The following is a 25,996-nucleotide window of genomic DNA, read 5'->3' as shown; positions in this document are numbered from 1 at the left end:
AGTGTAGCATAGCAAGTGTATAAATAAACAGAACCAGGTAATTAATACAAACGAATAGTTTGAGAATAAAGGAGATAGCAAAACCATATAAAACCTTATATGCAAGGTACTATCCTTACAATGTCCTTCCCTAGTAAGGGAAGAAGGCACTGAGTTCCCTTAGAGTCACCGTCCCAAATAGGTCTTTTCAGGAGGATAGGAGTCTCTACAAGAAGACTGAACAACCAAGACTGAGCACCAAAGCAATTCAGGGAAAGCACAACCCAGTGTTACACGTTTAGAAGAGTAGCAGCTATTCAAGACAAGTGAGACCCTATATACTTTTAAGAGGGGCTACAAGCAACTCAAAGACGAGTATTAACTCAAAGACTGTTTTAGATCTGCGTAAAGCAGTTTAGGGAAAGCAAAACCAAATGGTACACTTTACGAATGACAATCTTGTTATTCAAGGCAGGTAAACCCTATTGGCAAGCGTGTATGCTGATTCAGTTAAGAATAATGAAACAGTACCAACACTTATTACTTTTTAGAATGTGGAACACTATTCAAAGTAAGTTGTAGACTTTTACATGCAACTTCTTAAATAGTAGTGGCTTGCGCCCACAATTGTTACAGGAAAATTACGGTAATTACATTTTGCTATTTACCTCCTAGTGGTTTGCACTAGCAATTGTTACGGTTACAACACTAACTGATGAGTACTTTTATACATGTTACAATTACCAGACCGAATCCTTATCATCAAGGTTGTTCTCTAGTCTATTGGATGCGTTTTCTCAGAGGCAGAAGAGCGACCCTAGTGGTCTAGGAGCCAGCTGTAGACAGAACAGGAAAGGGTTCAGTTGCAGGAAAGTCAGAGTTCCAGAGGATATCTTCTTTAACGAGTATTAGCTTCAAAGTTAGTTAAATGTTCAGGGATTTCTGAGAAGGCTCCAGCATTAGACCTGGGCAAGTGGTATGGGCAAACTCCCATCCACAAGAATCACCCACCCAGCCTCACAGGATTCACACAAGACTTAAGGTAAGTATTACCCAAGCCAGCATAGTACCTTAGGAGAAAAGAAGGACTTCTGGGTGGATTCCTTCAGGATGCAGCAGCACAGGATCCAGTCCCTGGCTTCTTGGTCTGAAGATGAAAGAACTGAACAGTGGATGGAAACCTGCAGTAGCAGTCGGCAGAGGAGGCTTCCAGCAATGGTTTCTTCATGGAATCATGCGGCTCTGTGGATTTGGCGTCCTTTTACAGGAGCCAGATGGTGAACTGATATCGCTGGTCGGATTTGTGGGTGCGATTTCTCGCCGTCCATAACCAGTACAAGAGGGACCCTGCAATAACTCAGACAGAAAAGAGCCAAGTTAACATTACTTTATTAATGCACAAGCATTCGCGAATGGGCAGCAAGTTCAAACGTCTCGCAAAGCAAGTCGTCAAAGTGCCGCGCTTTGCCCTGCACATCGTGGTCCTTTTATACCCATCTGTTTTACATTGTCATACATTGCTGCACATAGATTATGTCCACCACAAGGCGGTTCCTCCCAGTCATGACTTTGCATCAAGGTCAACAGTTCAACATCTGCTATTGTGGTTTCCTGTTATCTGTTATTCTCTCTCTCTCGTGCCCTTCTGTGTATCTCTGTGCACGAGGCTGTGCTTACTCATTCCTTCCCCACCCGTAATCTGCAGATAGTTTTAGCAGGCTCAACATGCTTCGACATACAGTGACCAAACACAATTCTTCTGTTAAAAACAAGTTCTTGCCAGGTCAGCAGGTCTCTTTCTAGTTTGCAATTGCTATTCATATATGGCCATTAAACGCCACCGTATAAAAGAGAAGGCCTCTTCTTTTAGCAAAAAGTACATTCTTTTAACGCATATGATGATTAGTACAAACTCCAAGTGTGAGCACAACATTACATATGTATGCGTACCTTCAATCCACCCTTTGCTCACACTTGAGCATCAATCTAAACCTTCCTAGCATAAGCAGATGGCAGGAAAGCAACATCATCACATACTGTATGTACCATAATCTTCTCCAGGCCTCCCATGTCAAAAAATTCCTGTTGTACATGGCTTTTATCCATTGGATTTAGGCGCGTTATGCTGGAAGAACACATGGAAACACAGCACGACACACATACCGGGAAACATTGGATGCAGAGACAAATACCTACAACTATTGCCGCTAGAACCAGTATAGGCGTAAGAAGTTGCCATCCAATTTCTTTCAGGAGCTTCATCCACCAGCTATCTCCTGACCCTTCCTCCTGGTGGATGCTATCCGCCACTTTATGCAGTTTGTTTACTCCATCCAGGATTCCTGTACTCCCTTCTGGTATGTAAACACAGCATTGGGATCCCACCAAAAAACAGACTCCGCCCCTTTCTGCAGTGAGTATGTCTAAGACATACCTATTTTGGAGAGCCACTAGCCGAATTGCTTTCATTTCATAAGTGATGTTTTCCATTAGGTCTGCAGATTCTTCGATTACGAACTCAAGGGCCCTGCTTAGCTTTTGGATTTCTTGACTGTTCATAAAGATGCCCGCTGGAGGAACCAGGACCCCCATCAGATCTATAAACGTTTCCCATCCTGTAGGTTGATACGTAGGAATTTTTGGGTTTACTGCTCGTTTATTTCTGCTGTGTATTTCTTTATGCAGAGTAGACGGGGCATATACCATCACAGCCGGCATTATTCTGGCTATGTAACATACCCCAACAAAATCTTTGGCTAACCACAAATAAGCCCTCTTGTTACAGACGTAGGCATGTCCTTCAATCTGTAACAATCCCTTTGTGTAGTTATTTAGATTCACCATTTGACTGCACCCCGAGATCATTCTTTGATTACCTCTTGCGCTCCTCTTAAAACATATATTCTTTGGCCTAAACTCTTGTGTGATGGTGATAGGGGGAGGAGGTTCTCTTACTATCTGTACCATAGCAGGTGCAAGCCCGATTCCCTCAGTTTTGATTTTATAGCGTATCTTTTCCTTTAGAAGGGTTTTGTTCTCTCCTCTAACATAACAAGCGGTATTTGGTATCATGTATTGCTGTGCTGACACTATTCTCATGTAAATTAATGTACACCCGGCATCCTCAGTAACTGGCGATGCGTACACTGGGATGCCTTCACTGCTATGTCGGGGCATGTGGGTGCAGATCCAGCAATCAGTTTTATTCACTACCCCATATGTTGTGTTTATTATCTTCACGTATTCATTTTTAGCATAGTCTTCCGGGTCGTGTTGGTCATAGGCATCTCGATTCCTGCTCTTGACCCAATCTGTTCTCCCTGTTTCATTTGACTCGGGCAACAGGTTCTTTAATTCATATCTAGATGGATGTTCCAGATACCAGAATATTATGGCAAATGCTATTAGTACTACTATCGTGCATACAGAAAACAAAATTTTGCCTCTTGTGGTACAAACTGGTATTTTCCTCTTACCTTCTGTGTTTGAGGAGCATACACTTATCCGTTCAGGGACTAAACCAGCATACACGGGTGTAGACATAGTTCAGTATATGGCTCAGTATACAGCGTATATCAGTTGCAACCTAGCGATATAGCAATATCCCCTATTTAAAGCACCAGTGTCCTTATTACTCTAATAGTGGTAGGTCTCACTGAAAACCTTCATCCGATCTGTCCCACGTCTCGTAGTGCCTGTCCCAGGAGGGGAACGCCGAAGGCCCTTCAGGCTACAAGCCCGTCGTCTTCAGTAAGGCACAATTCTGCTAAAACCAACAAGAGAGTCCAAATGTTCATCTCCCTAATGATCAAAGTTCAAAACAGTGTCCTTACACGTTGCTTGGCACATACACGTCACGGGATCGGAGGCGATGGGCACACCTGTCACTGGCATCTGGCAGTACACTTGCAACCTGCGGTTTGTCGGTTCCCTTTTCTGGAGGAATCAATAGTGGCAGCGTCTTCTTGACGTGATTCACGTGGTACCAGTGCGGTTTGCCATCAACTTTTACCGCAGTTTGTGTTGCGAGGAGAACCTGAAACGGGCCCCTCCATCTGGGTTGCAGTCCGCTGGTGCGATCGAAGGCTTTTATAACAACCCAGTCACCGGGCTGCACGTCGTGACCTTCTCCTATCAGAGGAGATGGAGCTACTGCGTTCACCTGTGCATTAATAGAAATCAGTCTATTAGTTAACCCAATACAGTACTGTTGTAATGCAGGCCATGCTTGCTCAGACAATCTCTTAGGTGATATGGGGGTCCCAATACTTGGTGGACGCCCCATAACAATTTCGAAAGGAGATAAACCATGTGTACGCTTAGGCATAGTACGCATACTCAATAATGCAATAGGCAATGCATCCGGCCATTTCAGTCCCGTTTCAGCACAAGCCTTTGCCAGTTTGTTCTTCAATACCTTATTTGTGCCCTCTATAATCCCAGCTGATTGAGGATGAAAAACTGCGTGGAAACGTTGATCAATACCAAGGGCCTTGCAAACTTTGCGTACTACTTCACCAGTAAAATGAGTCCCATTGTCAGACCATAGATATCTGGGGACCGTATACAAGGGCACCCAGTGTTTCAATATGCATTGTGCTGTGGAGGTGGCACTATTGTCCCGCAGGGGATATGCTTCCACCCATCCTGAGAACCCACATTTCATCACCAAACAGTAGGAATGTTTATTTACAGGCTCCAGCTGTATAAAGTCCATATACACCACCTCAAAAGGGCAGGTGGGTAACTTACTGTGGCCCGCCGGGGCCGGTACACCTTTCCCCACATTATATAAAACACATATTTCACATTGTTTTGCCCATTGGCGACAATACATTCCCAATCTTTTGTTGTACCACACAGTACTTAAAACTTCTTCCATAGTTCTTGCGTTAACGTGGGTTGGACCATGAGCCACGCTCACTATCACAGGTAAGTATGCGTCAGGTAGTACCCAGGTGTTCGTTTTGGTATGTGCCCATAGCCCATCTACCGTCTCCTCATATTGATCATCCTTGTGCCAAGATAGTCTTTCTTCAATGGTTGCATCTGCTTGGATTTCCTTTACGCGCTCCTTCGTCCCTTCCATAGTCACATCCCTCCCCACTATGAGCTGTCGGGCTTCCCACCGAGTGTCCCTTGTGGCAGCTAGTTTAGCCATCTGGTCAGCCAAAGAATTTCCCTGCGTGACATAATCCAGTGTTTTTTTATGCGCTGAGCACTTCACTACGGCCACCATTTTGGGCAGCGTAAGGGCTTGCAATAATTCAGCAATCAATCGGGCATGTTTAATAGTATCACCTTGAGAGGTTAAGAAGCCACGCTCTCCCCAGAGTTTACCAAAACTGGAAACCACCCCGTGCGCGTAGGCTGAATCAGTATAAATTGTCACTTTCATACCGCTGCTTAACACTAATGCTCTTGTTAGCGCAATTAATTCTGCTGCCTGGGCCGATTTTTCACACACTTTCCCACTCTCAATCAACCGTTCCCCTGTAGTTACTGCATACCCTGCTGTTGTCTCCCCATTTGGCAGTTTGAAACAGGAACCATCACAGAATAATATACCCTCATTATCAACCAGCGGGGTGTCTTGCAGGTCTGCTCTACCCTTAGTGTGTTCTTCCATTTGGATCACACAATCATGCCTAATGTCATCAGGTGAGGTGGGCAAAGGAAGCAGTGTCGCTGGATTCAAAGTGTTACACCGTTCAATTTTTACATTACTGGCAAACAGGATCATCTCATACTGTGTGAGTCTAGCTGTAGTCAAATGCTGTGTATGCACTCTATTCAGAAGAACATCTACCGTATGTGGAACTTTTACTGTTACTTCACTCCCTAGGATGATACCTGCACTTTGTTTTAGGGCTGTCGCTGCTGCAGCTACTGCTCTCATGCATGGGGGTAGGCCTCGAGCTACTGAGTCCAGAGTGCTAGAAAAATATGCACATGGTCTCTGTTTACCCCCTTGTTCCTGTGTCAAGACTGACACAGCGCAACCTTCCTGTTCATCAACAAAAAGGCAAAATCTCTTAGTATAATCAGGTGTGCCTGTTTCCAGCTCCCGTGTCTACCAGACATCTCAAGTTTCGGTGGGGGCCGATCCTAATAGAGGCATAAGGCCCCCTTTGGTCTATAGGAACCTGCACCACTCCCGCTATCTCATTCCGGCATCCTCAGGACATATCGCTTGTGTTATCCTGAAAATCATCGCTATAGTATACCCCTTCTCCACATTCTTCACCCTGGCATACACCTTGTACTTGTGGTGTTTGTTGTGGCTGATACAGTAGATTGGGGGGAGGCGGGGCCGGCCAGGGAACATCCCCTCTTGCTTGTCCGTCAAAGGCATTGGGTTGAGGGGGTTTAAACATTCTATTGTCTTGGTTGCCGTACCCACCAGTCCTATTTCCTGGGGCAAATGTTGTCTGTGAAGGGGGCCGTACGCCCCTTCCTCTCCCACCACTCTGGGGACACTGGGATTTCCAGTGTCCGGGTCTCTTGCAGAAGGCACATACATCTTGGGGTAGCCCATCACTCCTCCCATATAGCGCACCTCCTTGCACTGTACCTCTTCCTGTCCCTTGGCCCCCTATCATGTTGCTGCTATAGCCCTGTGACGGGCCGTTATTATTGTAGTTATACCTGCCTTGGGGCCCTTGATGCAACTGTTGCATCAACACTTTGGTTTTTAAATCCTTCTCTTGTCGTGCCTTTTGTTGTCCCTTTACTCTTTCCCCTCTTTCGTAATACCTAGCCATTTCGAGGAGATCCCGGGGGTTTCTAGTCATCCATGTACTTTCTGCCCTCCTAATGTTCTCCTGAATTGGCCCGTGGAGCCCCTCTACAAAGTTTGTGGCAAAGTACCGTTGGCCCGTTTCAGACCCTATCTCTAGCCCACTGTGCGCTTTGAATGCTGCTTCATAACGCAGAAAGTACTGTGCTACTTCCTCACTTGCACCCTGTATCACAGCGGACAGTTTCTCCACATTCACATCAAATGGGGGTAACACCTTTTCTAGAGCCCTCAGGACTGCCATGCCATGCCCCCTTAGGGGTTCAGGATATTCCTCATGCAGTTTTCTATTTTTGCTCGCATCCATTACATCTTTCCATTTTATTGTTTCATTGTCTTTGGCACGAAAGGGGGTCCATATTTCTTCTGGGACAATGGCTAACAATATGTTATCTACATCCTCTACGGTAAATAACCCTGGTCTGAATAACTTTCCCACTTCTTTGTAGAATCCTGCCGGGTCTATACGGGGGTCGGGGATGGACTTGGTGATATGCATTAATTCAATTCGGGATAAAGGGACATACACATAGGTGCGCATCATGTTACCAGTGGCTGCCTCTATGGTGGGTTGGCACTCTCTCATTGGCATTAATAGTGACTTTTCTGTATTTGTTTGTTCACTCACAAGGGCCTGCACTGGTGATGAAGCAGAGGACTGGTGACTAAGAGTTTTCTCTTTTATTTTTTTATAATCTTTTAATAGTTTCTCCACCTTAGCCATCCTCCATTCTTCCGCCCCTGAATCATCCACTCTTATATTAGATAGCAGTTTCTTATCCAATTCCGTCCTAATCCTATTCCACTGGGACACATATCTAGGCTCCTTTTCCTCTTCTATATCATCCACCCTAATAAGAAGATATTTAATTACGTTTACTTGTATAGGCCAGCCAAGGCCCTCCATCAGACTCACCAGGGTGGACATGGACTGCGAGTGTATGGATGCTATCATACGATTAGCTACGTTTTGGCCCGCCTGGTCTGCATCTTTGAGTTTAGCCTCTCTTTCCCTCACCTCTCTTTCCCATGCCCTCTTTTCCTTCTCCCATTCAACACTGCCCCTTATGACTTCCTCTATTATGTCTGACATACATCCCCATAACTGAACACTGGACGCAGTCACTGGTAGTAACGCGACAGCGTCCTGATATGCTGAGGGCAGATCCGCAGTACTCTGTCCTCTCAATTTACAGTTACCCTCATGAAAGGTATATAGTTTAGTGGCCACTGTCCTAAATTCCAAAGGTGTCAAACACCCCAATTGGTCCCGTAGGCTGTCATTGAGGGGTGTGCCATACAGCCCGGTCATAAGGATTTGCAAGTCTCCATCTCTATCCTTTTCTACAGTAGTCGTTCTCCTATGGTCTATCAACCTATCTGGGTCCCCATACTTCATTGGGAATTCCACCCTTTCACCCTCACTGTCTGCCGGTGGAGCTGTAGCTCCTGGAAACAATAATTCAGTCGTTGTTTGTTCTGCTTCTAGCCCTATCACATCTTCATATCGAGGCACCGGCACGGCAGGATACATACCCCCACTGTTCTTAATCATCATATGTCTATCCAACTGATCTAGCCTCTCACCCTTCTCTTTTATCTCTAGATCATGTAATTTTTGATTTACCGTTCTCTTCTGCTCCTTTGCTTTTTGTTTATTCTGAGCATTGCGCCTGCGCATTGCTTCTACCCTCCATAGTCGTATAGCCTCAAACTGTGCGGGTCTAACCCGTCTTTTTACTAATTCTATTTCTACTTTGGATATGCGGTCCACATCAAAGGACCCGGTGTCTGGCCATTTATGCTCAATCAAATCTTTTGTGTATTCGGACCATTCTTTTAAGAACAATGTTGAATTCAATCCATGTTTAATCAACATATCAAATGCAGGGGTTCCTTCAAGAGGGGCATAGTGTCTCTTGCCTATACCACTCTTGCTGGAAGCCGCTTGACCCATTTTGTTGGTATACCACAATTGCCTAAAACACTCACCTTTCCCAAATATGCACCTATTGGCTAACAATAATAATACATCCTCCTGGCGTATCTAACATATCATATCATCATTTCAACATTACTTCTTCATAGACGGACTTACCACCGTCCTCTTCACAAACCCTGAATCATTATTCCCTTATTCCATCATGCATCCGTCCATACCACTTATCTTAAGGGTCCCGCCAGAGTGTTCCGGACCCGAAGGGCGACAGCCTGCTGTTCCACCGCCAACGGAGCCGGAAAAACAAGGATGACGCGTTGGTTGCAATCAAAGGTGCGGATTCAGTTGTTGGGGCCCCGTGATCAATTCCTTCTCCGGTTCCGCCGCGGCGTTCCTCACCCAGTGACGGACTGTCGCTCCTTCGCGTCCCACTTCTGACACCAAAATTGTGGGTGCGATTTCTCGCCGTCCATAACCAGTACAAGAGGGACCCTGCAATAACTCAGACAGAAAAGAGCCAAGTTAACATTACTTTATTAATGCACAAGCATTCGCGAATGGGCAGCAAGTTCAAACGTCTCGCAAAGCAAGTCGTCAAAGTGCCGCGCTTTGCCCTGCACATCGTGGTCCTTTTATACCCATCTGTTTTACATTGTCATACATTGCTGCACATAGATTATGTCCACCACAAGGCGGTTCCTCCCAGTCATGACTTTGCATCAAGGTCAACAGTTCAACATCTGCTATTGTGGTTTCCTGTTATCTGTTATTCTCTCTCTCTCGTGCCCTTCTGTGTATCTCTGTGCACGAGGCTGTGCTTACTCATTCCTTCCCCACCCGTAATCTGCAGATAGTTTTAGCAGGCTCAACATGCTTCGACATACAGTGACCAAACACAATTCTTCTGTTAAAAACAAGTTCTTGCCAGGTCAGCAGGTCTCTTTCTAGTTTGCAATTGCTATTCATATATGGCCATTAAACGCCACCGTATAAAAGAGAAGGCCTCTTCTTTTAGCAAAAAGTACATTCTTTTAACGCATATGATGATTAGTACAAACTCCAAGTGTGAGCACAACATTACATATGTATGCGTACCTTCAGATTCTCTTCACTCTCCTGGTCCTGCATTCTGGTGAGGGGACTTCAGGGATTCAAATCATGTCTCTGGAGGTCCAGGAGGAGTCCGCAAAAGTTTCAGCAGGATTCGGACTTCGGAAGACCATGCACTGCACTCAGGCTCGAGGTCCCTGTGTATTCATGTTTTGCAGCTCAGCAGGGTCACAGCATGTCGAGGGATGGCTCGTTTTGCAGGTCTTCTCAAGTCTAGTGGATCTCATCAGCCTCTGGGCAGGAGTTATAACATTCAAGACACTCAGGTCGATTGGAAGGGTTACATCAGGCTCCAGTTACATACACTGCAGGCTTTCCAATCGCTGGAAATCGCTACAGATGTCTTTCCTTCATCTTCCTCTTCAACTCCAGTGGTCGACTTGTCAGCTTCCAGAATTGGAGTATTTAACAGGAACTAAAGCACAACTTCTACGAACTGACCCCACAGTTTACAGAAAGGTATGTTCTGATGGTCCAATAAGGACAGCCAGCCCCCCCTTTCAGACAAGGTGAAATACAAAGGGCTGCAGAGTTTTGGACTTCTCCCTCACTCCCTGCTGCCTCAGACACTCTGGAGCCTAGGCGGGAATACAAAGGATTCTAGCCGAAGACAAAACTTCAACCTAGGTTGTTCCCACCTAAAATGGCAGGGGAAGACCTCAGAAACAAGAGGCACATGTGAAATGGCGTAAGTAGAAGGAGCCCACCATTCTAACAGAATGGTGGCCCTTCTGTGCATTACCGAGGATGATTTAACAGTCTGCAAGTAATAATGACTACAAGTCATCAAAGTAGTTGTACTGCCACCAGCCATTCAAGTAAACCTGCAATTGTAACAAAAACCTTACCAGCTAAGTAAGAAAGGGGATACATTGTATCCCGCCAGCACTCCAGATAAGGTGGAGTGTGCTGACTTTCTATACAAAATATAAAGTGGAGGTGAATCTGATTTTACCTCTTGGTAACAGTAGTTCACCAAAGATATAATGAGATAAATTACAAAGGGAAGCCCAAAGGGGCAACCCAGCCTAAGCCCAAAAGTTATAGGGAAGTATAAATCCAAGCACACACTATGGAGGGACATAAAAAGGTCACCCATAAAAAGAGTAAACGACTAGTTGAGAAGGGAAAAAAATCACCAAGTTCAAGCAAATAGTTCTGGGGTTTACACAGGTCAGGAAGATGTATCACAAATATGAAAATCTTACCTAACATCATCCAAAGAGACTTTATAAAACTACATCTTGGGCAATACAGAAACTGAAACTCTTAGCATAAGGCTGTATCACCTGATATTAAGGTAGCAATAACAGAGCAGCCAGGCTTATCTTAGGAGATAGAGAGGTACAAAGAACGTGTAGCATACATCTAGTCCAAAGAAACAGTGATGCACTGATGTATTGTAAAAATAATGGTTTATTTTATATATACATAGGTAAAGAGAATTCTTTATAAAGTTAAGTACTATTATAAGTCATAAACACAATTATAAAGACCAACAGACTACTTATGGTATGCAAACCAAAGTATAAACCTTATTTTAAAAAAAAGTACACAGTTCACCGTGAAAAAAAACCTAGTGTTAGACATTTAGAATGGCAGTATGCTATTCAAAGGGTGTAAAACAACATTAGTAGACTTTTAGAATGAGAGTCTGTAATTCAAGGTTATGTGAGGAGTCAGAAATGTGAGGCAGATAAGTAGATGGCTCTCTCACAGATAGCCATTTTATTAAATAATAAGGGTGAGAAACCTGCCTCCCTTTCCCTAACCTAACGAGGATTTCCCTAACTAGCAAACTAACACTAAAGGAAAGACTCTAAAAAAGGGTTCTGTCCCTCATACTTACACATACAACAAAATCATGGTGTCACAAAGAATTGGGTCCCCAATGGGAACAGTCTGTGCCCTGTGTGTCTATCGGCAGAGGAACTGCTGCTGCATTTTCTTCTTTTCTGTGATGGTCATCGTGCCATTAGACATAGGTTTTTATTCCCGTTATTGATTAGAAATGGTCTTAACAACATAAATGCAGCACTCCACCTTTTTAACAAATGCAATGATATCAAAGTGGTGTACTGTGTGGCCACTTACTTATCTCAAGCTTGGAAGAGAGTGAAGTATGAGCCACAACTAGTGAATTGATAAACATGACCGAACTAAGTGGTGTCCTTTAGGGATGTATTTGGCACCAGTGACATTTTTATCCTACACCGAATTAATTTTAGTCCCAACTTATTAACGTACTATTAGAATTATTTAAAGAATTGTTATTGTCATTATATTTTCTGTAAATGTGTGTATTTGCACATGTAACTGTGGCTAGATGACATTTTGTCGAATAAAAGTCTTTAAAAAAAGAAATGCATGTATCATATGGCTTTAAACTCAACAATATAATAGATATATTCAGACATAAACTTTGTAAACATGTATCTGTGTAACCTGGGTCGGATCCCCCTTCCCCAAGATGAATGCAGGATTTTCCAGATCAAACTTCCAATCACAAACGTTTGTTTCAATATCCAAATTCTGCTCCAAATGCAATACACAGTTCTCTTCACTCCATATGTTTTTCACTTGTCACTTGGAAAGCCTAAACAAGATTTATTACTCTTCAAATAGGTTTGTTCAAAGTTTCCACAAGCCTCTGCTCAATAAGCCAAAAAGACTTTGTCTTGACAATTGTAGTCATTTTTCAATATAACTTCTCTTCTTTGTAAAACAACCACTTTCAGATTTCTTTACAAACAATAAGGTTGTCAGGATGGTTTTACTACAGTTTAAATCGTAACACATTAGTGGACTTGCCACTTTCTTTCCACCACAGCTTCAACCACAGTGCAGTACTTTAATGTCTTCTTCCTGGTCCACTAAGCACTCTGTCGTGAGGTTGGCTTCAAACATTAGAAAAGTCTTTGAATTTCACAACATTGAGATTAATAACATCTTTCACAAGGTCATGTTTCACATTTATGCCATTTGTTCCACTGATTTGTTTGCCACATGCAATGCAGGTTATATTCCTCTCCCCATGATGAGGAGGGCTTCTATCCTGCCACCTTTGGTTCCTTCAATCACACCAGTTAACTGCTGGTAATGTCTCTTGTTTAGGTTTATTTCTATAGGAAAGTGTGTTTTCCCTTTCATTTATTCCTGCCCTTCTTTGGCTTTGGCAATGCTGGCTGTCTTGTTCAAGTATTGCGCCTCTTTACAATGGCAATGATGGTTACAGTCTGGTTCAAATATTGCACCCTTTTTTACTTTGGCAATGTTGGTTATAAACTTTCTTCATTCGGTCTCGCTCAGTACAAGTTATTCCAAAAATGCTTTGATTCATTTGTTCAATGTTCAAAAGGTTTGTTTTCAGTCAGCGGTCGGTTCTGGAGTTACCTGGGGTTACCTAGCACAGGCCAACTCACCGGTCTTTCCCTGCGCTTCCGTCCGAACCACTGCTGCTTCAGCTTCTTCTTCTCGTGTTGGGACTGGGGCGTCTTACAGCTCAGACCAAACTCCCAATGCTTGTACCTTCTGTGCAGGCAGGGGGTCTGTTTCACTCCTTGCATACTCCGGTGTTCGGCAAGCAACCGGAACACGCCACAGAATAAGGAGAGCTCCTTGCTCCCACAGGACAGCCAGCATCCACACGCTTTCTCTTGCATGGTCTCTGCACGTCCCAACTCCTACGACCCTCTCGGGACCGTAACTCACTGGAAACACAGTGGCGGACACAGCATCTTCTTTCTGCTGCTCCCACTACTGCTGAGTTCTAATGGCCTGCACCTGAACAGGCTATACATATTCAAAGGTCCCACTCAGGTGTGGGGCATTCAAACCACTAAACTGTGCACTTCAGTTCTGCATCTCTGAGCCCCTGCTTCCTTGTCTCAGTACCTAAAGCATTAGGGTACTTGAAGTCCACAATGTTCTTGTTGCTTTGTTTATCACTTGTTTCAATTTTACAATGGGCCATTAAGACCGTGGAATCATTAAGGAAGTTGGTTAGAGGGTTACTTATTCAGTTTAAGGAATAATACATTAAAACCAACTCTATTACTTTCTAGAATAGTGAAACACAATTCAAAGGTATATAAATATCTTTGTATACTTTTCAGAATGGCAGTAAGCAGTTCACAGGTTAGCAAGAACTTAGTAACACTTTGTAACTTATTCTATTTCAGAGATAATCAGTTACAGCACTAACACATTTAGCAAGTACTTTGCAACACTTATTCTATTTTCTATTCCAAGGCCTTATACTTTAGTCCTTCCCTATTCTAAGGCATGAGTGATCTCAGAAGCAGAAGGGGGACACTAGTGGTCTAGTGGCCAACAGTAGGCAGGTCAGGATAAGGCTCAGATGCAGGATATGCAGAGATCCTGAGGAGATCTCATCCAGCAAGTACAGACTTTAGAGTTAGTAGAAAGTGTTCAAGGACTTCATATAAGGCTCCTTAGATGTGTTCCAGTGTTAGGCCTGGGTAAACGGAACGGGCAAACTCCCAACTACACAAATCACCACTCTAGCCACACAGGAGTGAGACAAGACTTTAGGTAAGTATTGCAGATTGACACCTTCACGATGCAGCAGCACAGCACCCACTCTCTGATTTCTTGGTCATGGTGACGAAAGAAAGGACACTGGATGGGAACTTGCAGCAGCAGTTGGCAGAAAAAGCTCCAAAAAAAGGATTCTTCAGTGTTTCTTGCGGCTCTGACGATTTGGCACCCTTTTCAAGGTACCAGATGTGGAACAATCGTTTTCATATCGATTTGCCTCACTATCTCGGTCCAGCACTCTGGTGAGAGGACTTCAAGCTGTGTAATCTTGCTCTGGAGGTCCAATAGGAGGCCATAAAAGTTTCAATGAAAATCATTCATGGGAAGATGTTGCACAGCACTCAGCCTCAAGGTCCCAGGGTATTGAAGCTTTGCAGCCCAGGAAGGGCACAGCTTGCGGTGAGATGGCTCAAAATGCAGGTCTTCTTAAGAATGATTGAACACACCAGTCCAGGGGTGGGAGTCGTCCTCTTCGGGACTGCCAGGTCGCATGGAAGAAGGTGTCGGCACAGGCAGCGAGAAAGGGGATACAGAGTGACCCTCAGCATTCCACATAAGGTGGGGTGTGCTGGACTCACAGTATAAAATGTAGAGTGGATAAAAAGTATTTTTCTATCCTTGCGAACAGTAGTACACACAAGGAATCCGAGAAAAAATAAAAGGGGAGCCCCAGGGGCACCCCAGTAACACTGCACAGAAAGTGGTATGTGCTGCAGTAGGAAAATGCACATGCCCAAAAAGTTATAGGAAAGTGGAATTCTAAAAATAAAGTATGGAGAGTCATAAAACGGACACCCATTGAAAGAGTCAAATTAAGGGCGAGTGGGGATAAAGATTCCCATTCGCTTAGGAATATAAAAAAAAAAAATCCAAAAGTCCAGCAAAAAGTGCTGAGTATCTCTCACAGGTGAGGGAGATTTAGCATAAAAATGAAAATGTAACCTAACAATCGGAAAAGCATTTTTTGGTTTCTCATTACGTGTCGTGCAGACTCCTCTGCACCTTTATGTTTCTGGAATTTCTGTTAAAAAAAACAAATACTAATATATTGCTTTTGAAATCATCATTCAATTATATTTTAGTCTTTTTTTTTATGTAACTTTTTTTGTTGATTTTGAAATTGAACAATGCACAAATGGATGACTTGTGGTGTCACAGAACTTTTTCCTTCAAACTCTGATATGTCATAGTAATAAGCTGTTCTACTGCACCCATCATCAACCTAGTGCGATTACAGCACTGGGGCTTGTCGGGAGGGGACGTATTGAGAATGATGCAGCTTTCCTCCTCTTCCACACAGGGATTCTCAAGAAAAAGAAGGCACTACCCACCATCTCTGAGAAGAACAGCATCAACCGAATCCACAACGAGCTGTCCAACCACAAGCCAGGGGTCGTCTCCTCTCGCGCCTCCTCCGTCAGTGATGGTAGTCGGAGCGCAGGGCTGGCGCGGCCCAAACAGAGCCTGCAGGAGCAGCTCAATGGCATGACGCCCATTGCCATGAGCATCAAAGCGGGTGGTGCAGACGAGGATTCCTCCGGCTCAGAGTGAGTATCTCTGCACTGGAACATAGGACTTCTTCTCCATCCTTGGTTTCCCAACCCTCTCTCAACTGTACTTTCAATATCACTGTCTTAACACTGTTCCAAGCCATTGAAGAGAAGAGGTGCTTTTAAGAGTATTAGTGTCCTTGCAAGCCATAAATCCATCTTTTTTTGATCCTTCTAACCCCAAGGGTTCACTAGTGAATGATACAGTTGAGGTTATCAATAGAATTACAGAGGAAAGAGACAGGGGTCCAGGGAATGGAAAAGTCTGCAGTTTAAGAAAGGATGTTCCTTCAAGAGCAGCTGGTTTAATTGGGAAGGGCAAGTGATGAGACTCCCCTTTTTGAGGGCTTTCCTGCATTAAGCAACAATTACACAGTATTGTAGTGAAACACTTGTGTATGAGCAGGATAGAAATAAAATATCAATTCAATTCAACGTATATATTAGCTCAGCGGTCTTCGCTGTGTATTTGAGGTAATTGGGCCTCATTACGATACTGGCGGTAGCCGTGCTGATGATATCTGCGAATGGGCAATTACCAGGTCATTACGGCCCCGGCCTACCCTGTAATTGCCCATTTGCGGGCATTGGAAAAAAATGCTCCCTATTCCCATATAGCCCTATAGGGCTCAATGGGAATGGGGAGGTCGGATGCACCTGCACCATTCAGAATGGTGCCGGTGCATCCAACATGCTCTGCTCGCGGGTGCTGGTACGCCCGCCAGGTCAGACCTGGTGTGGCAGAGAGAAACCCACGAGCAGAACTCGTAGTTTGCTGGTCCGGTAACAACGGTACCGGTAGCTTACCAGTACCGTTGTTACCGGGCCAGCACACTTATAATGAGGCCCATTGACTTTACACAGCATTTTTTTGCTTATAAACGTTTGACGAATCTGCATGAAACATTTGAGATAAGTTGATTAAACACTGAAAGAAATGGTATGGAAACATGCTGGGTTTTTTTCTTTCTATTTTTGCTCCCCTGCATAGGATCAGCCCTCTTTTTTCATGGCCCTTTTGGTGCAGGCCGTTTCAATACAGCGCCTTCGGTGCAGGCCCCCTTTCAGTGCACCATGACATGTATGCGCAGCAGGCTTTTTATGAATGGAGAGTTTGCTTAGAGTGCAGCGCTGCTTACTTCGCTGGCCATGCATTCCTCGAATATACTGTCATCCAGAACACTGCATTTCTTAGTGTTTAGGATGGTATATTTGGCCTTGATAGGTTTCAGGTCCTTGTGCCTTGCCTGCCGTGGCCAATAGGGCGTGCTGAAAGGGGACCTGCGCTTCAGTAAAATGGCTGGCGCCAAAAGTGCTGCACCAAATTGTCCTCCTTCGGCAACATAGTCCAAACCACTGAACAACATCTCACCCATTTTTTTTGGTTTGCAGGGTAAAGGGCAGGACTATGGATCATTTTTGGGCTGGTGGAAATAAAGGCACTTATTAAAGAAAATTACACAAAATAAAGCTTAGAACAGGGTGCCCCTTGCCACCAAAACCTTTAGCTATCTCCCATGATGCTTTTCAGTGTTGAATTGGTTTTCCCATGAGGAAAATAAACCATGTTTGCTCAACTGCAAAGCCCAAATTGCGGATTAGAACTTATGAAACGCTTGTGTATAGGCGTGTTATAAATGCAATATCATTTGGAGTATTGAAAACGAAGCAAACAACACCAGGACCCATTGTGCTACTCAAGAGCACAATGAGGACATCACTGCACTAAACCTCGAAAACGTCATTGCTTTCACAGAGTGCTTTGGTGTATTTTACATTGAACTCACTATTAGGGGTGATCTGCACTACCAGAGTTTATCTTTGATGTCACATGTGACGACACAAGTGATGTCACTGTGCTCATGAGCCATGCAGAGTGGGGCCGAAGCCAAGGTTGCTTTGCTTCCTTAACCACTGAGTTTCTGGGGTTTCATTGAGTTGAACTGGAACCTAAACCTCCCTTTAACTCAATGTGTGTGCTTGTGTGTCTATATCTGTGTATGACATTGAAAAAATAACTATGGTTAGCAGAAATCACAACGTTGGAGTACAAACACTCCCTGTCACAGCAAATCCAACCTTAACACACACTTCACGTTTAGGCAGGTTACATCAATACCATAGTTCAAGTTTTATAGTGTTAAGGAGTAGGAGTGTATACTTAATTATGGTTGAATGGTTGAATTATGGTAGTGGCATTGAGCATTTTCTTGCTACTGTTAGTAGAGATCATCTTAACTCTTTTAAAAATAAATTAAAAATAACTTGCATGTGCTATTAGGATTTTTTACTGTCTCTCCTCAAGGGTTCTCTTACCATCCAGAAATAGGGTACATTGCTACATATCCAGTCATGCAGTAGTATCGTAAAAAAGAAAACCTTTTGAAGCTTCATGTTGAAGTGGAGCACATGGATCTTCGTTTCACCATTGATTAGGTCGCCTTCCGATCACTGGATATTGCCTATTTTAGAAAATGAGCCACCGGGTAATTTGCCTCGGACACAATGACCAGTCAAATTCAGTTTCTAGCGAACCTATTAGATAGGTCTTTATACTCCGGCATAAGCAAGAGATCAAATTGAGCATTTCCTAAATCTTAAGCCATTAGAACAGTGAGCCAGAAGCGCCAAGATCTGTCCCAGTCCACCACGAGCGAACAAATCAATGGGTTTGACTTTACTAACCTTACTCTTTGTGAATCTCTCCTTGTTCCTTTTCTGTCTCCTATCACTCAGATTTCTGTTTTTTAATTTCCGCCATTGACATGTGAGCCCCTTTTTCATTGTTTTATACCCAAATATCCTTTACCTGGGCCAGACACGCATACCTCCCACTCAATCTCTGCATGACCACCGTCCTACCTGCCAGCCCCCAACGCTGCATGTCCACAGTCACGCATGCTTCATCTCTTTCCCCTCGTCTTTCTTGTTTTTGTTCTCCCCTTGTGCAGGAGTGATGAGACTTCCATCTGAGGACGCATCTTCTGTGATCCGGATGCTGTACGGAGTGCAAGGAACGCTCGACGGTAGTGTCCTCGACTCAGCCGAGGGCTGCTGGAAAACCTGCAAAGAGTCCGAGTCGAATCCAAGAGCGCCACTGCAGACTTGGCCGACAGGCTCGACGGATGGCTCTGAACCTCATACCAAGCTTCAGAATTACTTAAGTGCCAAAGACTACTGACCCAGTACGCTATAGTCCCAATAGGGCCCAGCGTCAAGTATGGCACTGCTGCTAAGGATGCTCTATCGAGGTCACAGTCTTGAAGGACTGCAAAGATACTCACCACACTTGAACGAGAAACTTTAATAGTGTTTGGTGGCCCACTTCGGGCGTGACCTCAAACTAACTCTAAACTGCTGTAACTTATCCATGGAAAGAAAGTGAATGCGAGGACACATTTAAGTCCGTAACGTGTACTATGCTTTTTGTAGTGGGAAGGGGCAACAACACTGGGGTCTGTTAAGAATATTGGAACATTGTGAGTGCTTTCTTCTTCCATGTAAGCCTCATGTCCAAAATCGAGAAGCCAGCATCTCCATAGCCTTCCATGAATCTTGATGAATGTTAAGCTGCTGTATTATCTTACCTGAGAGAACATCCACTTGAAATGCACAAGAGTGTGAGGTTTTCTTTGCGCACCTCTCTGCGGGAAGCATCTCCTTCTATACCACCATTGGCAAAGTGACCGAGATTGCACGATGAGCGGTGCTGAGCAGACCATGCAACAACAAAAAAAGTAGTTTACCAAATGTATACACACTGGAATTTTTCAGGGTTCTGGTACTTATACAACAGATTCCATGAAAAACGTTGTACAAATAAAGATTGTTTGCAGTATGATCTTGGGACCTAGAAAGACAGTGGAAGCCGACAACATTGTTGCTCTGTCTTTCAATGTTGAAGGCAAGAGAAGGGACTTGCGATCACCACCGCTGAACCTCAATCTCTCGTGAAGTTCTTGGACTGTTCCTTCACGTCACGCAAAACAGTGTCCCTTCTAGTGCTTGATTTCTCGGCTAGCATTCCAGAGATTGTGCTATCAAGAAAAAAGGGGCTTTATGGAGTTGCACCCTTTCACAGACTATTGTACCCATGCTATAAATCGGTGTGGCAACTCCTCTGCCTTCAATGATTTTTCAAAGCAACGCTGGCGTGCGTCTTCAGTATTTTCTTACCTGCCTAAGACCAGGCATCAACTAGATGCTTTCAAATTAATATTTTTGCACCATTCAAGTCTTTTCCAACGGAATCCAACGGGGAGGGAGAGGAATGAGGAGAAGCCACTGCTGTCCCGTAATCTACAAATTCCATGTTGCTGAAGACTGTTTTATTTAAAGAAATGAAAAACAAGAAAAAAAAGACAATGCCATCATATCTTTGTTTTTTTAGGTGTGTTCATATTGTATAGTTGGCAGCAATGTCCATTTTGATTTTGTGAACTTTTTAAAAAATAAAGCTGGATGAACCATGTAATATACTGTGCAGAGTTGATATAAAAAATATATCCAAGTTTTCCTTCTTTCATGTGTGTTGGTTAAACCATATTGAGGCGTTCTATCCAATGTTATCATCATCTCACTTAATCCTGCTAATTTTTATCGACCTTCGAAAGATGAAAGGTGAGTCTGTTTTCTGCTGATTTAACTTAATATCTGTACAACTTTCATTAAGTCACTTCAACCTGTTTTATTGAATTTTCAGAGTTGGTCTTCCCACGTGGGAGGTGTGGACTTGAGCAATTGCAAATGTTCGTGCTTCTCCATCGTGGGATAGTACTCCTCATACATAACTGCTTAAAATTGTCCTAGAAGCACATGGGAGGGCATTGCAAGAAAAAGCTACAACATTACTTTTTTAAAACTCTTTTATATTGGAAATAAAACGGCTTCTAAGTCAGTTCATATTCTGCACAGGATTAGATACCCCAGTGTTATGCTCCTCCGCCATGGGATTCATTGCATATATATTTGTTTATAGGCAATTTGTTTAGCTCTGGGCTTATTCCTGTTATGTGGTTGGTGTATGTTTCTAAAACATTTTGGAAAACCTGTGTATAGGCGCGTTACAAATGCCATATCATATCATTTTAGTCATGTCATTTTAGTTTTTTCATTCCATGTTTTAGCTTTTTCTATTGTTGAATCTGTCTTTGATTGGCTTCTGAAACCCTCTGCCTTGTAAGAAGCATGATTCCACTATTTAACAAGTTTTCAAAATTCAGAGCTAAAGTTTTTAAAAAAAGGCTCTGTTAGTGTTAGGTCAAGGGTCTCGGCCTGTGGCTGATGTGCTTTCCATGACTTTTTTGCTTGCCTTGAGGTTCAGGACCCAAAAGCCTCACTGGAATTGTAACTGTATTGAACACTGGGAGTCTCAAGGCATAAAATAAGCAGCGTCGCATAACAATTTGCTATGCAATTCTGTAGGTTTGCTGATTAAATTGACACTTGTGTAGCAAAGCTGACTATTTACATTACTGGTAAATGAAAGCACAGCTCATCCTACATTCCTCTATTGCCCTCAGGAACCTTTCCACTGTCTTTTTTACTGTTCACTGCAAGTTCAAAGGGGCTAATGGAGAGAGAGTACAGCAGTAACAATCTCTCCTCTACTCTTAAAAGCCCCAAAGGCCTGTGTTGGCATGCTAGGCAAGAAAAGCTATTTCTTTTTCAAATAATTGCAAATCGGTGTCCATTCATGCAGTAAACCTTTACATTTGAAAGACTCTGCCACTAAAGTCTTATTCCAGTAGTACGCATAAATGTTGCTCATTTTACTTCTTGGATACAAATAACCTCTGAAAATATGAGTACAACATTGCTAATCAAATAGGTTTGTTTGCTAATCAAAAATATTTTAACTAGCAAACCCTACTAATCATTTCATAAAAACGAATGTATGCCTTGCTGTCTCTATGGCTCCTTGGTAATGGTACCTGTAACCTTTTCCCCCAAGAAGGTATTCCTGCTGAATGGTGTGGCTCACTTGCTCTTGGAAGACTTAAGTGTGGTATGAGAGAAACCTGAGGATATGCTCACTTCTACTCCCCCTGGATCCTCTGCTCAGGTGACCAGGGAAAGGCCATTGCTTTTGGATCCCAACCCAGGGGGTTGGGGGGGAGAAGCGAGGGAGGATAGCCTGGGTGGAGCGTCCTTGGTGATTGGGATTGGGGTGCTGTTAAACAAGATTATATGCAGTTCCCTTTCGGTGCACTAAAACAACCCTGACCTCCTGGCAATAGGAGCCCAACCTTTGGTATATGTCTGTACTACACAGGTTGGTAGCGTGATTGAGCAGCCAGGCTTATCTCAAGCGGGGTCCATTTGAGCTGTAGGGGAGTTATACAGAGATTCACAGTGACACGTATTCAAACAAACTCTTACACACAAGGTTTCTTGAATAAACAATTATTAATGTATGTATCAGTACGTTAGAGTAAGCCTTCTTCAGAAGGGAGCAATATAATAGTAAGACTCAAATATACTTCACAAAATACACACTCTTAATATCTCTAAATCAGTGAGTACCCTTTTGGGATGGCACACAGACACAACCTACACCCTCAGGTGACTTCAGTAGCTAGGGTGCTGGGGACATAAATATATCACTGTTGTATTTAGAATTATTTAGGAGTAAGTCAAAGGAAAAGGTTATTAGAACATACAAGAGACCACAAATATTCTTAAGCAGGCAAATAGCCAAAGTCAATGGGCAAAAGTCTATATGAGCTGAAGCACTTCTTTGCAGATAAGTTAGAAAAGTCTTTGCACAATGTTTTAGAAGTCTTTGAAGAAAAAGAAGAATCAATGTAGGGCCACAAGCTATTAGATTTGTGAGTAGTAGAAGATGCAAGCAACTCTACAGCAAGAGGTAAATTCTCTCAGAATTTTACAGTACCTTTGTATTGAAGATAAAATGTAGCAGATGCCTTCTGTTCCTGAGCACCTCTGCAGATCTCACTGTTCCCGGGCCTCAGTCGTGGGGACAAGTGGGAGGACTCCTGGGGACTCCTGCATTGCAATGGGACGGTCACTGTTCGCAACCGACAATCTTCAAACAAGTGGCTGGTCGGTGTTCCAGCTCCTCCGGTCTACCGCAAATAGCAACCCCGCGGTTCCTGGTTGTCGAGATGGGCTTTCCTTGCTTTTGAGGTCCTGCAATCTGTTGAGGGGGCTCGGGCTCGGCCAGTCCTGCTTCCTCAGCGTCCAGAGGATCTTCCTGGAGCTCCTGGCCATCTTAAAAGCAACGCACACAATCTGGTGGTGTTCTCCCTGGTGTTTCGGTTTCCAGTAGCAACTCTGTGGAAAGTCAACCAGCTCCAAGAAAATGTCCAGGTGGCTTACTTTGGAGTTGATTGGTCCCACCAACTCAAGGGGAGAAGTCGTCCTTTCAGGGGCTTCTCTGTCGATACGAATTTGGAATTTCAGCACAGCAGCAGGGCTTCACTGCGCAAACCAACGGTCCAGGAGTTGCAGCAGGCGCCCTCTTCAAGTTCTTCTTCGGTTCCTTCGTCCAGTGGTCGACTCTGCCTTCCAAGCCAAAAGCCTTGCCTCTTATTCAGTTTTCTCCCATTCATTCCAGCCCAGCTGTCAGTCACCCAGCAGGGTGGCTGTCCTTGCCGGACAGTCAGCCGGCCAATCATCACAGAGTGCATTTGGGTCTCCTAGGAGATTAAGCACAGGGAGTTTCGGGCACCTCCCTCATTTCTTGCCCACCCCAGACACCCTGGAGCAAGAGGCGGGCTTCACTCGTGAATCCCGCCAAAGGCAAAGCAAACAAAGGGACCAACCTGGTTTGGCGCGCAGAGTAAATCTCAAGAAGGACCTTTCCACAAAGAAATGGCTAAAAAAGAAGACCGGGCCATTTTGACAAAAATGGCACCTTTGGGTGCTTAACTACAGCTGCGAGCGCAGCTCGCGTTAAATGCACAACACGGTAGTTAAAAGTAAACCACTGCCATCAGCCATTCAGTAAGGAAAGGGTAACATAAAAATGTTACATGAGAAGCTAGACAAAGGGGATACTAATTAACCCCTCTAGCACTCTATTGTAAGATAGTGTGTGCTGGGTCTAGAAAGTTGCAAATGTAAGTAAGGTCAATTTCACTTTACTGCTCTGGGAAACAGTAGTTTATCCCAGAGAAGGTATTTAAACCTTTGGGAAATCTGGAAGACTACCCTGTACCACTGCACTGAAGGTGCTGTGTGACACAATGTAAAAGATAATGGATATGGCGTTTGTCAGGCTCTATAACCAAAAGAAACACCAAGTTCAAAATCACATTAAAATACATGAGAGAGTGGGGAAAAAAGGGCCACACTCTCTCCAGGTAAAAAGATCAAGTCCACAAAATCCAACAAAGTTTCTGAGGGTCTCTAAGGTGGAGGGAATTGGCACATTTCTGAGAATTCTCCCTAACAGGTGCCAACAGGAGAGACAAGGTATCCCCCTTATCCTGGTGAGGACCAAGCCAACCCTTCCCGACCTTTATTGGTTACTATAAAGCTTTTCCCTCATTTCCCCACATGTGACACTTGACAGTACTGGGACGAGGAAGAGCGACTAAAGAGTAATGAACACTACACCATTTCACCACTTTGGTACTGGGATGAAGAAGATGGCTGCAAAGTGTTGTGAGGGTCAGGCATGTCCCTTTAATTATGGTCAGGCAAGTCTAATTAGACATCCATACCTGCAGCCTGTCAAGGGGCTTCAGGTGTATAAAGGGAGACCGTGGAGCACATAAAAGAGGAACAGGGAGGCCTGTTTGGGGGAGACTAGCAGGAGATCTGTATTGGGAGGGGGCAGCCATGGTGGGACCGGAGGAGCCAGGATGCCGGCAGAAATCCCAGAGGACTTGCAGGGCCCAGAGCAAGGGTGCTGTGGACTTGCCGCAGGTCTGGGAACCTCTGTGACAGAGAGCGGGTAGTAGGAGTCGCACAGGTCCACAAAGAAGCATCCCAATTGCCGGCGTGCAGAGAAAAACACCCGGCAAGCTAGTGGGGTTCTCGTAGTTCTCGTAAAGGTGGACTTCCCAGCTTCAGAAGCCGAGAAGAAGCAGCAGGAGCCGCCGGAAGCCGGTGAGTGTCGGGGAAGGCACTCAAACACCGGGGAGTTCCTAGCGGACCGCAAATAAGCAACAGTCCTTAAAAGTAAGCAAAAGAAGGGCAACTTGAATAACGAACAGAATGGAAACTTAAAATTAAGCAAAACAAATGCATATTGAATACTGAATTTAATGAAACTGAAGATTAAGCAGCATGAATGCATATTGAATTGAATGCAACCCTGAAGTTAAGCATATTAAATACTGAATGGAATAAAGCTTTAGGGGTCAAACAAATAGAGGACAGCCAAGGTGCCCATGGAAAAACATATTCCGGAAAAGAGCGCAAGTGAGACAAGGTCATAGAAAGGTGGGGTGTGAACAAAACCCCCTCAGAGTGTGCTTTTGATGAGTGAATGTAGTGCTGCAAGGCCACAGACTGGCAAGAGGTATGTGACATGTGATGGCATAGCCAAGAGGTGGACAAGGAAAAGCCAGAGGAGTGTAAAACTGCACATAAAAGTCAAGAGGTGGATAAAGAGGAACTGAGTGAAGGTGACTTGGTGTTCAGGGGCAAATGCTGAAGAACCTTTGTGGGCTGGAGAGCCTAGGGGTCCTGGTTGCGCGACCTGTGGTGGGTGGATCATGCGGTCTAACAGCTGCGCCTAGACCAGTGAGACCTGAATGGTGAAAACAAAGGACATTGTGAAATAAACTAATGAAGGGCACTGTAAGTGAACTCCTGTTGCAGACAAGAGAGAGGTCAGGCCGACCTTGAGTTGTGTTAAACCTTTTGAAAAGACGGAAACAAGTATAAGTGGCAAAGCTAAAGTCTTGGGAAAGAGGACCATGAGACTTGAGGAATTGCCTGTGTTGTCTTGAAGACGGAGCCTCAAGAGCCTTTTGCTTTTCAACTGGGAGAAGGGAACCAAAGGATTGTTTGGAACTTTATCACTGTGAACTTGAGAAAGGTAATCCTGAGAATTTGGTGGAACTTTTTCACACTTGAGGAAAG

At 44.1% G+C, this 25,996-nt stretch overlaps 1 protein-coding gene and 1 long non-coding RNA gene across 3 annotated transcripts in view; one reads left to right on the top strand and one right to left on the bottom strand.

The window, feature by feature from the left end:
- Nucleotides 1-20,411, top strand: part of CELSR2 (cadherin EGF LAG seven-pass G-type receptor 2) — a 449,058-nt gene extending 428,647 nt beyond the window's left edge. Inside the window, exons 34-36 of one of the 2 annotated variants that reach the window (XM_069633657.1) lie at nucleotides 15,688-15,934; nucleotides 18,674-18,704; nucleotides 18,889-20,411. In XM_069633657.1, coding sequence (XP_069489758.1) covers nucleotides 15,688-15,934; nucleotides 18,674-18,701 — 275 coding nt within the window. In that variant the 3' untranslated portion in view covers nucleotides 18,702-18,704; nucleotides 18,889-20,411. The remainder of the gene's footprint in view (nucleotides 1-15,687; nucleotides 15,935-18,673; nucleotides 18,705-18,888) is intronic. The other variant, XM_069633658.1, reaches the window with a different exon arrangement.
- The window catches only part of LOC138521093 (uncharacterized), a 143,047-nt gene that overhangs the window by 80,514 nt on the left and 36,537 nt on the right, over nucleotides 1-25,996 (bottom strand). The gene's annotated exons all lie outside the window — the stretch shown is intronic.

Source organism: Ambystoma mexicanum, chromosome 13, assembly GCF_040938575.1.
Source record: "Ambystoma mexicanum isolate Mex_15411 chromosome 13, UKY_AmexF1_1, whole genome shotgun sequence".
NCBI classification, from domain to species: domain Eukaryota; kingdom Metazoa; phylum Chordata; class Amphibia; order Caudata; family Ambystomatidae; genus Ambystoma; species Ambystoma mexicanum.
Note: the sequence above shows the minus strand (reverse complement) of the source record. Positions and strands in the feature narration are given on the sequence as shown.